At 47.4% G+C, this 15,589-nt stretch overlaps 1 protein-coding gene across 2 annotated transcripts in view; it reads right to left on the reverse strand.

Annotated features, from left to right (window-relative positions):
- MED14 (mediator complex subunit 14) overlaps window positions 1-15,589 on the reverse strand; it is a 162,200-nt gene that overhangs the window by 129,215 nt on the left and 17,396 nt on the right. For both annotated transcript variants that reach the window (XM_072286352.1, XM_072286351.1), the window contains one exon: window positions 3,377-3,464. In XM_072286352.1, coding sequence (XP_072142453.1) covers window positions 3,377-3,464 — 88 coding nt within the window. The remainder of the gene's footprint in view (window positions 1-3,376; window positions 3,465-15,589) is intronic.

Here is a 15,589-nt window from a genome sequence, read left to right on the forward strand (position 1 = left end):
CTTAGAACGTACTTGTTCTGTACTTTGTGATAGTTTGTAGCAAAGACGTAGGTATTATTGCTAGTCACTCACTTATGTTGTGGACCGTCACGAAGCATTCAGCATCAAACAATCGTTTGTAGTCTTTGTAGTCGCAGACACCTATGTTTGGGCACGTTGATTCAAGTGAGCAACCATTCACTCATTCCTAATATGTTAGCAATATATCTAGTCTGTATAGATCTGTGTGTGAGTTGGGGTGGATGTGTGTAAATAAAATGCAATAAACTTACTATGCCAGGAAGTGGTGCTACTGCCTTTGTCACTTTGTAAAGCATGGCACTCACTCTTGCCAACATTCCAGGGTTGAAATTTTTTCTTTGGGGGTTAGCTACACAATTCTGCCAGAAGGGGGAATTTTTTTATCCTCGAGGAAAGTTGCGCATCGCCAAGGACTGGCAACACAGGCAGCCCTATGCAGCAACAGTCCATGTACTTGGTCACATAAATTCATTCCATTCCTTAATATGCCAGTAACCATCCTTGCAGCATACTACTGCACACATCTTCCCTCTGCTGTTCCACATTTGCAGCATGAATGAAGCACAGTAGCAGGGCAGAAGCAGTAATGGTTTCATTTTCGAGCACTTTTGCTGAAAAAAATATGGTGTGCTGTCTGGAGCCAACTGCTCAAAAAGGGTCTACAATGACATATGGTACATAAGTTGTGCTGAGCAGTATACTGCTGCGGCGATAATTTCGGGGGGTGTAAGGACCCCCTGTCCCTCCCCTATTTACAGGGCTATCTACTGCTAGTTTCTTAAAGGGAGCCTGAAACAATTTTTACGATTTTGTACAGACGTACTGAGTCATTAGGGTTCGCCCTTCTGATCATTAAGTGACACACTTAAGCGTTCGCATAGAGTGTAATTTATTATAAGTTTTCAAAATGTACAGCAGTACTGATCGCAGCACACTACTACTCTTGAGTTTTCAGCCGCCCCTGACCAAGTGATGCAAGGTGACCATATGATGCCAATAGGGCGAGCTATCCGATTGGCTGCCCAAGGCACACGCATAATTTTTCCAACTTTATGGAGAACAAATGTTGTTTGCAATAGTGGAAATGTTGATTAATTTCTTTCTATAAAAAAGAAAGTAAGAGAAGGAGAATGCACAAGAACAATTTATCACTACACTCAAGCATTACTGGCACACAGCAAGTGTCGTCAGCTTGTGTTACTACATGCTCTGTGTAGATGCGAGCTGCGCGGTCTGTATTGGTCTCGATCTGTCTTTTCGCGAGCACGATTCGCCCTTGCGTTGTGGGCTGCAAACGTAGTGATCGGTGACATGTCAAGCTGCGACATTGTCCCCCCCTACAGGACAAACATGCGAGTGGAGCAACTGCAGTGCTGGTTGGCAGTATCCGATCCGCACCAGCATCTACGCATTTGCAGCTGTCGCTTCATGCTGAAGGATTACTATATACCACAACAATGTTTCACGTGTCCGGTATTTGGGTAAACGCAAGCACAAGTGGGCTGGGCTTGGGCGTCTTATGGCATGAGCGGAGGTGAAAACTTGTGAACATTCTGCACGGTGCAGCCACCTGGTGGCACAGAGCTCAACCAAACACAGATTTAATATAGCAGTACCCAAGTGTATTCTACTTTGCTGCTGGCACAAATTTTTGGCAGGAGCGTAATTGTGAACACATTGTTTTTCTAAATGTTTTAAATTTTCTACGCTTGGTTACAGCGATATTAGCTCTTTGTTTGGCTGGTTAAGCTCTGCGCCACCAGGTGACTGGACCATGCAGACTGATCAGGCTGCTCACGTACGTCTACGCTAAAGCTCCTTCATCACAGCAATAGCAGTATGGAGGGGTTTTAGTGGATACTTCCACCCATCCGTCAAAACGCCCAGCTCGCCTGTGGTTACTGAAATACCGGACTGCTCGGCGCTACGACAGAATGCTCGCAACGCACACTGCTTCGATAGCTCTCGCTTGGAATCAATTGCCAGGCGGTTGGCGGAGAGGTTGGAGAGGCTTTGCGCACTGGCTCCAAGACAACTGGAAGTAGACAACACGATGTCCCATCATGACGCACACCAAGTGAAGGCAGAGCTTAGCCCCGATCACTTGGCAAACAAGTTGAGGAGAAAAATTATGGCTATAGCGGAGGGTAACTAGTAATCATCCATAGCTCTCTTAATATGAGACGCTTCACAGAAATTGTAGTGCAAATGTTTTACTGTAGCTGTACCCTACGCATCTACAAAATTTGTCTGAACCGTTTCAGGGACCGTTCAACACTTTCCTGTCCACACTATGCCCGTTGATAACAAACTGTCGATGGTTTAAACTTAAAAATTTGCCACGCTCAAACCGCTTCTGGACATCTAGCACCATCCAGCACTTAAAGAACGGACCATTTTTCTAGTTTCACTTTCGTTTTTCTTTCTTTCACCACGGAAGGATTTTTAAAGCGCCTTTTAGCCATGCATAACAAGCACTTGTAGCTTCCGACACGGCGTCGATGTCGCACGCAGCTGTCATTTGGAAACAGCGAATTTCCATGGATTCAGATGAGTCTAAGTCAGAATTTTGTGCTGGTGGTAGCACTATATACTCGGAAAATGATTTTGATTCATCTGACCTTAGCACAGATGGCAAAAGTATGTCAAATAACCCCAGAACATCAACAGGTATCTGCCTGTAAATTCCGTTTTCTACTCCGAATTGCTTTGTCGCGGCCACTCTCAGATATAATGATTTCCGGTGTGTTCTAAAGGTCACAGTTCTTATCTGTAAGGTGTCAACGTCGTTTGGGCAGGATCACTTGATGGCAACAGTGCAAAGAGGGGAATTTCGTGTGAGAAGATGGCCGGGAATTGACCTCAGCATTGCGCTCCAGAGTGCCGCACGGCGGTACTGCAACAGTTTGCATGGTGGCATGACAGCCACTGGGGCTAACATTTTCCTTTGTGTATGGAGAAGTTCTAAAGATAGAAACCTTATATTTGCAGGAATGTTGTATATGGCATTTTTCTTCAAAATGTATATTTCGAAAATTTTTTATATTCTCTGGGTGCAAACTAGCATCGCTGTCTTTACAAAGTTCTCACGTATTCGTTAGAAAATTTTTTTTCAGTAATATTTTTCGAAGAATTCTAACAAATGTTTGCTCGAAAATAATACCATTAGAAAGCACATTCCTTCCTCTACCAATTGATACCATACAGTCTAATATCAAGCATTTGCTATAGCAGTAAAAAAATTTTTTACTAGACTACCCAAAAACTGCCTATTTTCCCACGGACAGGAAAGTGTTAAGACAGAAATTGGATGCACAAAATAAGAAACAGCCACTTCCAGAGAGAAAGGCCTCACCTCCCGTCTCCTTGTCCTCCACCAGAATGTCAATGTCCAGAAGTCTCCAAGGAATGCCAGACCCATCTCCCATGACTGTGAGTGACACCTAGTCATCATGCATTAATGAAGCACAGCAGGAGCAACAAATGAGAAGCCATACACTATACACAAATCACATACTCATTAACATATCTCTATTGGTTCCTAAATGGACACAGCCAAATCTCATTGATTCTAAAATGCTTAATTCGAACTTTTGGTTTATTCGAATTGATCCTGTGGCTCCGTCAAAGTTATGTGTATTCCAATGGGCGAAAACGCCCGGCAATTCAAACGTGTGATCATTTGCGACGGTAATTTGGACATACTGCGTTCAGACAATGCTCTCGCCAAATAATGCGGCAGCGCCTCCAACCCACATTCCTCTGAACCCGCCATAGAGAAAGAGCTTAGGAGTGACCTCTCAACGCCGCGCGCGAAGGAGAAAAAAAGGAAAATGGCAGAAATTTGTGTGCAGGCATGTGCAGGCACATACCGCCGATTACTTTTGTTAGTGACGTGTGTCCTGTACAGTCAATGACGGATTTTCTCGACCCCAAACTTTTCGGACATGCCCGATAACTCAGACGCCTTCGCGGCCCCACTATGTACCCCATAAAGTCAATGTATAAGAACGTCTGAAATTTCTGATGCAAAAAAACCTTCGCCGTCTGATTTTCCGGACTTTTTGCCATGACCGCAGGTCCGAAACGGCATTCATCAAAATCACCACCACTGCTACTTTGATTATCACGCCGCCTTGAGCCGGCGCTCTCGCACGCAGATCCGCTGGCAGCCGTAGCCACACCGTGGCAGCGCTAGGCCTGGCTACTTCGACATTTGCTCCCAAGCTTCTTGCTGTTGTTCAGTGTCATGTTTTTCATTGGAACCATTCACTGCTGTAAGCAATGGCGCTGACTCTGCCTTTGTAATCCTTGCCAAAGGCTTCGAAGTTGCGGAAAGCATAACGCCCAGGATACATGGAGCGGAAAACCGGCATTCAGACGACGAAATACACCAGGCGGCAAACGCTCACCCGGCAGCGTAAAAAAATGTGACTCCCGCCGGCTACCCAGTCCGATCGGAAAATCACCGTCGAAAGTGGTGGGAGCGCCTCATGCGCTCACCAGGTGTCATGACGATCGATTTCCCTCCGACTTCGGGCAGCTGGCTGGTTTTTATGTATTTTTGCTTTTCCATCAGAGCGTCCGTCGCACAGCCGTGCTGAAGCTACGGAATGCGGGCGTTTGGGCTAGTTTGGCCACACACTTTCCGGCTCTGCGCGTGAAAGCGACACCGCTGATCATTACAGCCGGATAGTGAATGTTTAAAAGTACAAATTAGTGTAAACTTATTTTTCGTCTACAAACTTCAGTGAGGTGCTCACGAAACAGATAATTGTAAGTGTGGTGCAGTTTTCTTACCAACCCGATCAAAGGTTCCTTGGTGCAAAATAGTGTGTGCAATGTACTGCTTTTCTTGTTACAATAAAACCTCGTTAAACCATATCCGCTTAAACAGTAGTTTCGTTTTAAAAGTAGTAAAGTCAAATCCCCGACTCAGCGGCCATTGAACATAATGGGTTTTGTATCCGCATAAACCGTACCAGCTTATTGCGTACGCATCAGTTAAAACATAGCATTTCCACTTTTCGTTGCACAAACACGGCGGTGCGTTGTCTCCATCGGGCAGCCCAGCAGAACAACAAGCCTCAGAGATCGGAACGGCCTCCAAACACCCTGCGCGTTTGCGTGTGAAGCCACATCAACATCATTTCGGCGCCATGCCAGAGAGATGCCAGAGAGCATTGTGGTGTCGTGCAAGCGAGGACTCACGTCATGCCGAAGCTCGGATAAAAAAAAAGACGCCGAGGGCTCAGCATAGAAGAAAAATTAGACATCGTCCATGCTATCAAACGTGACACGGAGAAGTCGGCGCTGGCACACGACAGGTATCTGCTGTTGACTACGGTGTGTGGCATTTCGAATGCAAAGAGGTTGCTCGGCAGCGCTGCTGCGACTCAGCAGCGCCTGCGAAGAGATGACGGCTACGAGGTTCGACTTTTCGCCATCGTTGCCGAAGTATCGACTCGCAACAGTGATGAGGACGGCACGGAAAGCGACAGCACGGGCGATTTAGGCCCGACAGTGGCAGAAGCTGCGCATTACGTCAGCCTCATGAATGCAATCGTCGCGACGAGAACAGCACCCGGCAATGAAAAAGGCGCCCCGGGACTTCTGCAGCACTACTGCGTGCGTGCACAGAGAATACGTAATGCCAACAAGGAATCTGCAATGCCAGCGTTTGCCAACAAGAGGGGGCTGGCTGAAAAGCTGGCACACAGCTTCAGTGAGTTTGAGGCCGCTGTCGTCGTGCTAGGCCGCCGCAGCATCAAACGAAAATAACACTTTTGTCACGCGAAGTGAATAGATACTGCATGTTTTTTTCCCCTTTCATTGCACTCTCTCCGGGGTCCGTTTTCAACAGGTAAGTGGGCGATCTCATGCTAATTCGGTTAAACAGTATGACCGTTTAGGAAGTACTTTTTCCCATCTCCGGCCAACTACGGTTTAACGAGGTTTCACTGTATTGTCTTTTTTGTGTGTGGTGCTGCCCATATGTGTTCAGATATAGGGGACAAAACAGTTTCTCATTCGCAACGTAAAAAGCTTTCTTTTTCTTTTCTTTTTTTTAACTGTAGGCACGCGTGCTCGCAAAGTTTGGTTTTGTGCTTCTTCGGTCAGAAATCACCCCTGCTCTACTGCAACCATAAGTCCCTTCTGCTCAAGTGCCTTGAGGGAAAAGATTGATGACAGACTATAGTTTGAAGCCGACCATGCCTGGTCGTCTGGCTGTTTGCATCTGTGTGAGCCCAGGTGGCACACGGAATGCCTAAGGCATCGAGAACGAGAGCTGCTGACAGGCCCATTTCCCACCAAATACCGATAATTCTATCCTCTCTGGTTGCAGTACTAAATGCTTGTTGTTGGAGGAGGCTTTAAAACAGGAACTGAAACTGAAGTAAACATGAACAGCGCCAATGTGTTTTTACACAAGTTAAACTAAGTTCACTGTTGGAGAACCACAAAACATTCTGCAGCGCAAGTGCACTGCGATGCCACCGCTCAACGTAGCCAGACAACACAAAGCCATCCTGCTAAAATGCCTACAGCTCAATGAAATGTGCGGAAATCGTTTGTAAGCGCCTCTATGAAACTTTTTCCCAAGTTGTTTAGTCCCCCCATTTACAACAAATAATACAATAAAAAGCATATTTACTATTTTTTTTTTTTCTGATCCAGAAACACATTCCTAGAGTCTCGCAACACTGACATACACAGCGAGCGAGCGGCCTGTTTTTCGCTGAATGTAAGCGATGCCAGCAAACCATCGGCATCATCTCGTCGCGTCTATTTGTGGCGGGCGAAGTTCGCCGTGAAAGTACGTTCCATGTATCCCAGGCTTAACGCATGCATAATGCCGGTTCCCAAAAGTCAGCTTAGCCTCTATACAGCGGTGTTATGTGATGAAGCAACAAGTTCGAAGGGTCAATCGTCACGGGACATGGTATGTTTCCTTTAATTATACATGCGTGTGCAGGCCGTCTGCCGTCACAGTACGAGAACCGATACGCCTAATAACTAACTGTTTTTGTAAATACATGTGAACAAATCTTCTAGAACTTCCCACTCATTTGTTATCTCGTGTGTTAGCTCAGTACACTTGTGCCACTGCACGTAAGTCCTCCATTCAATTAGCTTCCTTGAATTCAAACTTCTGTTCAGGCCTCTTCGAGTTCGAATTATTGAGATTCGACTGCACAATATGCCTTGGCATACCCCAGAACCAGTTTAAGCTGACATAAGTGAGCGGGTAGTGTTGAGATACATACCATATTTTCTAGACTATAAGTTGCGAATTTTTACTAAAATTTTCCTTGTGCATCTTTTACAATGGTGTGACTCATACATGCATAAAACCGAGCATGCAGGCATGGCCAATATGAGCGTTTTTTTTTTTTCTTCTTTTCTCGAACATGCCATGCTGCAGAAACAATGCAAGTGATGTGTCTACAATGTCTGAACGTTTCAGAGACCAACGACGGTGACCAAGCAACACTGTCAGTTGGAGGAGATGCATAACTAATTGACGCTGCCAGCTGGAGTAGTTGAACTTTTTTAAACAGTTCTGACTCGATCAGAGGACGAGGCCTCCAACTCGCTTCAACTGAAGTGCAATAAATATTGGGTTTCAGTGCTGCAGAGGAGTGTTGGTTGAAATTTTTTCCGAGGGAATTTGTGGCTCATAAAAATATTGTGTGTGGAAATTTAGTGCCCTGAAATTTGTAAGTATGACATTTTGTGATGGTGGTACCAGCGTGAATAATTGCATTTCATCATTTACCGAGTTAAAATAGGTGAGTCTTATCACTGGTGCAACTTATATACTAATTTATTGTTTGAAACTCTCAAAAAGTGGAAGGTGCAACTTATGCAAAGGAGCAACTTATAGTCCAGAAATATGGTAGCTTGCATTGCAAGAGACGGGCTACCGCTCCCATAATAACACCGACTAAATTATTTCATATACATATTGACATCAGACCTGCCAACCTTAGAATGTGAAAAACACTATAAAATAGAGGTCAGAAATACTAAATACTGTAGGTTAGCTGAAAAGTACTAAACACTATCCGAATATTCACTATGTTGACTGTTTAATAAACGCTTGCAGATTTGTTCAGTAGGGGTGATGTGAACATGCACTCTGCTTTACAGTTGTAGCAAGAATGATACCCCAGCGCAGACAAGCAGAAATGTTTATGAAGTTTGTAACGAAATATTCATGTAACGACTGTATCTGTCATTTCTTAAATAGCTTCTTCTTTAAACTATACACTAATAAAAAATCTGAATATACTTGTGTCAATATGACAATCGTAAACGAGTACTGTACAAAAATTGGGGATTTCACAATAAAATTGTAAAGCTTGGCAGGTATGTGATAAGTTCAAAAAACATGCACCTTTCACTAAGCACCACAAGCACACGATAGCAACTTTTGTCATGCAATGACGAATGGCACACATGGGGATAAGTTCCTCACATAAATTATCTGCAGTTGTCACTTCATTTCCACTCTCCGAAATAAAATGCTTTATTCATTCACTTATACTCAACAAGCACGAAAAACGAAGCAGTGCTCTAAATTTTATGGATATTTTACAGAGAAAGCAGGCACACAAATAAAGATAGTGCCGTACAGTCAAACCCGGCTATATCGAACTCGTAAAAAAACGCCTATCAGTTCGATAAAGAGCATAATTCGATATAAGCCTGCTAAATAATTGGATGTCATAAAAGCACATACCATTTATAAAATCACTTTATTAACGAAACTAGCTTAGTTTGGCATCAATTAGTCCTGCATTTTCTTCTGCTTGGACAATTTCGCTGCCTGCGACGCACGCACTTCCCCACGTTGTCTAAGGAGTCGGAGCAGCTGAGGCCGCAACCTTCCGCATTCGCGCAGAAGCGCCGGACTAATGCGAGTGCACCAATCACTTCGGAGGATGTGGGCAAAGGACCGTAGTTGCTTTCCTCAATGTGCCTACTTTCATTTGTGCTCGGTACGATGTCGGCGATGTAGTCTTCGTTTCCGGGCTCTACCGTGGTCGCGACACCATCATCTGCACTCACAAACTCGTCCACCGTTGATTCGAATGTCCCGAAAATTTTGACAGCTCGCTCCAAACTTCGGCAACAGCGGCAACGGCTTCGTCGCATTCATCAGAATTTACAGTCCTCACCGAACACACGGAAACCGGCACGTATGAAGAACCCCTCGTACACGGCCGTGCGTACGCGTCGGGCGCCATGGGCACCGGGTTGCGAGTCTGGCCACTTTAGCCCTAATCGTGCCGAGAGTGCTCCTCGGAATCTTGCACGCTGCAGGGACATCCAACTTCTCATCGCGTTCGACGCGATTTATGATTTCGAGCTTCACGACGAAAGGCGAATTCTGCCGCTTCATCACGGCAACACTGCAGGAGAAGGCCCACAAGGCGCAAACACAATAAACCAGAGAAGCAGCCAGAGAACTCGCACTTTCGCCATCTTACACGAAGAGAGCACAAGAGCCTCTGATTGGCTGTCTGAGCAAGCGCTGTAGGCGGGCCAGGATCATTTTTTGCTGGGGAGTGTCGCTAGATAGTGATCTAAAGAAAGGAAGGACGCTTGATTCTGCAACCCGTGAGGGAGCACGGCGAAGCCTCGTCAGGGGAGAGATGATAGGTGAAAGATGATAGAGAAAGAGGGAGGATGTGGCCTAATAGACTCAGCTATGCGCGACAGGGGGAGTGTCGACGGCTCGCCCGAACAACCCGAGGCAGCGCGGTCACAGTAGGGAGAGCGGTTGGATGGAGCCGCGCCGCCGGGTTACCCCGCTACCGCGAGGGAAAGCCAACTTCTGGGGGCACTTTTCCGCCGCTTGACATTCGATATATCGGGAGTCACTGCAATATTTGTTCGATGTAAGCGTAATTTTTGCTATATATACTCATTGTAACTATACCGTGACCAGAAATTGTTCGATATATAGAATAATTCGATGTAAACGGGTTCGATATAGTCGGGTTCGACTGTACCAAAAGGACGACAAAGCATGCTGGAACACTGTTTATTAGTTAACATGGGACTTTACATCTTTACTAGTAAGACAACCGTCCTGAATTACTTTACTATTTCTGCTCACTTTTACAGTAAGAGCACAGTAGCCCCATGTTGGCATTGACTTCATTTTTCCAGAAGCTTCATTTTATGGTTTTCCACAGCTGCCTAGGGTGACATAGAGCAAAGTGTGCACATAGCGAAGAAAGAATGTTCAATTTGAAGCCTCCTCTGGCCACTGTACCAATGAGACATAGTATTGCATACTCAAGTTTTGGTGCAAAATAAGGAGCACTACATCATATAAATTGATCTGGAGCCCTTAGCTAACATACCACATAGACTCATGTAAGGGGCGCACTTTTTTTTTTTTTACAATTTTGACAAGGTGCAGCCCTTACATGGGGCTGAACCTTTGGATCAAAATGGTGCCGGCCTAGCCGACGACTTGTGCACACCCAGGATTTTGTTCCCACCCCGGCTCTTGCCATCTAGTAGCAGCACACGGAAGTATGCAGCGCGCAAAAATTTGCTGATGCGCATGCGCAGCATTGGGGCACCGAACGCAACTACGACTTTGCTGGAAATTTTTTTTCCAAATTTCTTGCTGCCAAGTTGGAGGTGCGGACCTTACACGGGCGAGGACCTTATACGAGTCAATACGGTATTACCCATAGCATATGCATAACTTTGGGCGCAAAAGTCAGGCAATTGGTTGCTATAGAAAGTGTCTCAAGATAATGCTAGCCAAGGTGTTAAAAAATCTGGTGCAAGATATTAAAAGACCAATGGTTTTCAGTTGTCAAGCCTCTTCAGTCACCAGGATAATTTTTGTGCATTAATTGCCTGGCTAATTACACAACATACTCAAATTAATTTATGCATTTTTGAATTAAGGATGTCACTTTTCATGGAAAGCTGTTATTGCACCCTAAGGTATACCAATTCAGTCGTTTTTAGCATATTATGTCCCCTTTAATTATGTTTTACCACACCTTACACTTCGTGTACAAAACATAAAAAGTGTTGCGTGATTACGTGTCCATGTGCCATGACACCAGTGACCCCAACATTGATTTGAAGGCACTAACTCTGCTCACTGCCTTACTCGGAAACTGCCTGATCATTACGTAGGCTGCAATTGCCACGTGGAACTTGCAGCTCACATTTACACTGACAACTTGCCATTTCCCGACAGCTGCCGATTCAGGCAATCAGTGAAGTTAGTTTCTTCTAATGACTTCTGGGGCCACTAGTTTTACAGCGTGCAAAAGCGTAATCCCGCAACACTTTTCGTAATTCGTGAGCTACGAGTAAAGCCCAAAATAATATTGTCACGTGGTGGTGACGTAGAAGAACACAGTAGCAATACTGTGAACGAGAAAACTAACTTTTATTGGGCGAACTTGTGCCCACAAAACAGGCTACACTTATAGCACAACGAAAGCGGCGAACACAGTCGGCGATCGTCGGAAATCTGATCAGCGGGTCAAGCGCGTCGGCTTTTATACAGAATCGTCGAATGTTCCAGACTAATCGTTGGGACTCGCGTGCCTTCCACAAAGTTCTACAGCATTCGCGTCAGGCGAATAAATCAGATAACACAAGGTTCGGCGACAACAGACTGCGGATAGAAGCATCGATAACTTTCCAGAAACTTCAGATACATGCAAGCGCGTCCCGCGCTGTGCGATAAGATTTGTTAGGCGGCGAAACGTGGTCGCCCGATAAATATAAGTACACGTGTCAATACCCCCCTCTTAAAAAGCATCGTCCCGGTGCTACAAATATAAGAGAGCGAAACACAAAAGGACACTTACTAAACATAAGTAACAAAACAACGAAAAGAAATCAAGTCCAAAGGTCAGTTACGCGAAGTCCCAAAGTTCGTCAACGCTGGTGGTACGGCTTGAGTCGCACAACGTGGACAATTTCAGGTCGTGAGCGGCGCCGCTGTGACAGCGAAATGCCGTCTGGCACGACCTCATAGTCCAGTGCGCCAATACGTCGGATGATCTTGTATGGTCCGAAATAGCGACGCAAGAGCTTCTCGCTCAGTCCTCGTCGGCGTATAGGGGTCCAAACCCAAACACGGTCACCGGGCTGGTACTCGACAAAGCGTCGTCGGAGGTTGTAGTGTCGGCTGTCGGTCCTCTGTTGGTTTTTGATCCGCAGGCGGGCGAGCTGTCGGGCTTCTTCGGCGCGCTGGAGATAGCTAGCGACGTCAACATTCTCTTCGTCAGTGACGTGGGGCAGCATGGCGTCGAGCGTCGTCGTTGGGTTCCTGCCGTAAACCAGCTTAAACGGCGTGATCTGTGTTGTTTCTTGCACCGCCGTGTTGTAAGCGAAGGTTACATACGGCAGGACCGCGTCCCACGTCTTGTGCTCGACGTCGACGTACATTGCTAGCATGTCGGCGAGGGTCTTGTTGAGGCGCTCCGTGAGACCATTCGTCTGCGGATGGTAGGCAGTTGTCCTCCTGTGGCTTGTCTGGCTGTACTGCAGAATGGCCTGGGTGAGCTCTGCTGTAAAAGCCGTTCCCCTGTCGGTGATGAGGACTTCTGGAGCACCATGTCGCAGCAGGATGTTCTCGACGAAAAATTTCGCCACTTCGGCTGCGCTGCCTTTTGGTAGAGCTTTAGTTTCAGCAAAGCGGGTGAGATAGTCCGTCGCCACGACGATCCACTTATTCCCGGATGTTGACATCGGCAACGGCCCCAACAAATCCATCCCAATCTGCTGGAATGGTCGGCGAGGAGGTTCGATCGGCTGTAGTAATCCAGCTGGCCTTGTCGGTGGTGTCTTGCGTCGTTGACAGTCTCGGCATGTCTTGACGTAACGGGCGACGTCGGCGGTCAGACGCGGCCAGTAATACCTTTCCTGTATTCTCGACAGCGTCCGGGAGAATCCGAGGTGCCCAGCGGTTGGATCGTCGTGTAGGGCGTGCAGTATCTCTGGACGCAGCGCTGACGGTACAACAAGAAGGTAGCTGGCGCGGACTGGTGAGAAGTTCTTCTTCACGAGTAGGTTGTTTTGAAGCGTGAACGAAGATAATCCACGCTTAAATGCCCTAGGGACAACATCGGTGTGCCCTTCCAAATACTCGACTAGGCCTTTTAGCTCCGGGTCCCCTCGTTGTTGTTCGGCGAAGTCTTCCGCGCTTATTATGCCAAGGAAGGCGTCGTCATCCTCGTCATCTTGCGGCGGTGGGTCAATGGGGGCGCGTGATAGGCAATCGGCATCTGAGTGTTTTCTTCCGGACTTGTATGTTACAGTGATGTCGTATTCTTGTAGTCTGAGGCTCCACCGCGCCAGCCGTCCTGAAGGGTCCTTTAAGTTAGCTAGCCAACACAACGCGTGGTGGTCGCTGACGACTTTGAATGGCCTGCCATAGAGGTAAGGGCGGAATTTAGCTGTAGCCCAAATGATGGCGAGGCATTCCTTTTCAGTCGTAGAATAATTGCTTTCCGCTTTTGACAGCGACCGGCTAGCATACGATATCACCCGTTCAAGTCCTTCTTTCCTCTGGACTAGGACGGCACCGAGGCCTAGGCTACTGGCGTCAGTGTGGATTTCGGTATCGGCGTCCTCGTCGAAGTGTGCAAGTACCGGCGGCGACTGCATGCGTCGTTTGAGTTCTTGAAATGCCTTGGCCTGCGGCGTTTCCCACTTGAACTCGACATCACATTTGGTTAGATGTGTTAGCGGCTCCGCGATGCGTGAAAAGTCCTTGACAAAGCGCCTATAGTAGGCACACATGCCAAGGAATCTGCGCACTGCCTTCTTGTCGGTTGGCTGCGGGAACTTTGCGATGGCAGCTGTCTTCTGTGGGTCGGGGCGTACTCCTGATTTGCTGATGACGTGGCCTAGGAACAAAAGCTCATCGTAAGCGAATCGACACTTTTCCGGCTTCAGAGTGAGCCCTGATGACTTGATGGCCTCTAGTACTGTCGCAAGCCGCCTCAGGTGATCGTCGAAATTTCCGGCGAAGACGACGACGTCATCCAAGTAAACGAGACAGGTCTGCCACTTCAATCCTGCTAAAACTGTGTCCATCACGCGCTGGAACGTTGCAGGAGCGGAGCACAGTCCGAATGGCATAACCTTGAACTCATAGAGGCCGTCTGGGGTGACGAAGGCCGTCTTTTCGCGATCTCTTTCATCGACTTCTATTTGCCAATAGCCAGACTTGAGGTCCATTGACGAGAAGTATTTAGCGTTGCAGAGCCGATCCAGTGCGTCGTCTATCCGTGGGAGGGGGTATACGTCCTTCTTGGTGATCTTGTTCAGACGACGATAATCGACGCAGAAACGCAGGGTTCCGTCCTTTTTTTTCACCAAGACTACAGGAGATGCCCACGGGCTTTTGGACGGCTGGATGATGTCGTCGCGCAGCATTTCGTCGACTTGGTGCCTTATAGCTTCACGTTCTCGCGTCGAAACTCGGTATGGGCTCTGGCGGAGAGGTCGAGCGCCCTCTTCGGTTATTATGCGATGCTTTGCGACTGGGGTTTGTCGAATCCTTGATGACGTCGAAAAGCACTCTTTGTATCGTCGAAGTAGACTTCTGAGCTGTTGTTGCTTAATCGTGGGGAGACTTGGATTTATGTCGAAGTCTGGCTCGGGGACTACGGTCGTCGGGGTAGATGCGGCAGAATCCGAGAGGACAAACGCATTGCTGTTTTCCAGAATTTCCTCGATGTATGCGATCGTCGTGCCCTTGTTGATGTGCTTGAACTCCTGGCTGAAGTTTGTCAGCAACACTTTCGTGTGTCCTCCGTGCAGTCGAGCGATCCCTCTTGCGACGCAAATTTCACGGTCTAGCAGTAGACGTTGGTCGCCTTCGATGACGCCTTCTACGTCAGTGGGTGTTTCGGTGCTGACCGAAATAAAAATGCTTGAGCGAGGCGGGATGCTCACTTGATGTTCGAGCACACTCAAGGCGTGGTGACTACGAGGGCGCTCCGGCGGTATCGCATTATCTTCCGACAGCGTTATTGACTTCGACTTCAGGTCGATGACTGCGCCGTGTTGGTTGAGGAAGTCCATGCCGAGAATGACGTCTCGTGAACACTGTTGGAGGACAACGAAGGTGGCAGGGTAAGTCCGGTCATGAACGGTAATTCTTGCCGTGCAGATCCCAGTCGGCGTAATCAGGTGTCCTCCAGCGGTGCGAATTTGAGGGCCTTCCCATGCAGTCTTAACTTTCTTCAACTGGACGGCGATGTGTCCACTCATGACGGAGTAATCGGCTCCTGTGTCTACTAAGGCGGTGACTGCGTGGCCGTCGAGAAGCACGTCGAGGTCGGTGGTTCTCTGTCTTGCGTTACAGTTAGGTCTTGGCGTCGGATCACGGCTGCGTCGTGTTGAACTGAAGCTGGAACGTCGCGTCGTCAAGTCTTCTTTCATCGGTGTAGTCTTGGCTTCCTGATTTCGTCGGGACGGCGGCGTGTCGTTATGTCGTCGAGGTAGTTTCGTCGGTGTCTTCGTCGGCGGCGGAGGATCTTCGTCAGTTCGACGAACA

The sequence above is a fragment of the Dermacentor andersoni genome, chromosome 2 (assembly GCF_023375885.2).
Source record: "Dermacentor andersoni chromosome 2, qqDerAnde1_hic_scaffold, whole genome shotgun sequence".
In the NCBI taxonomy this organism is placed as follows: Eukaryota; Metazoa; Arthropoda; class Arachnida; order Ixodida; family Ixodidae; genus Dermacentor; species Dermacentor andersoni.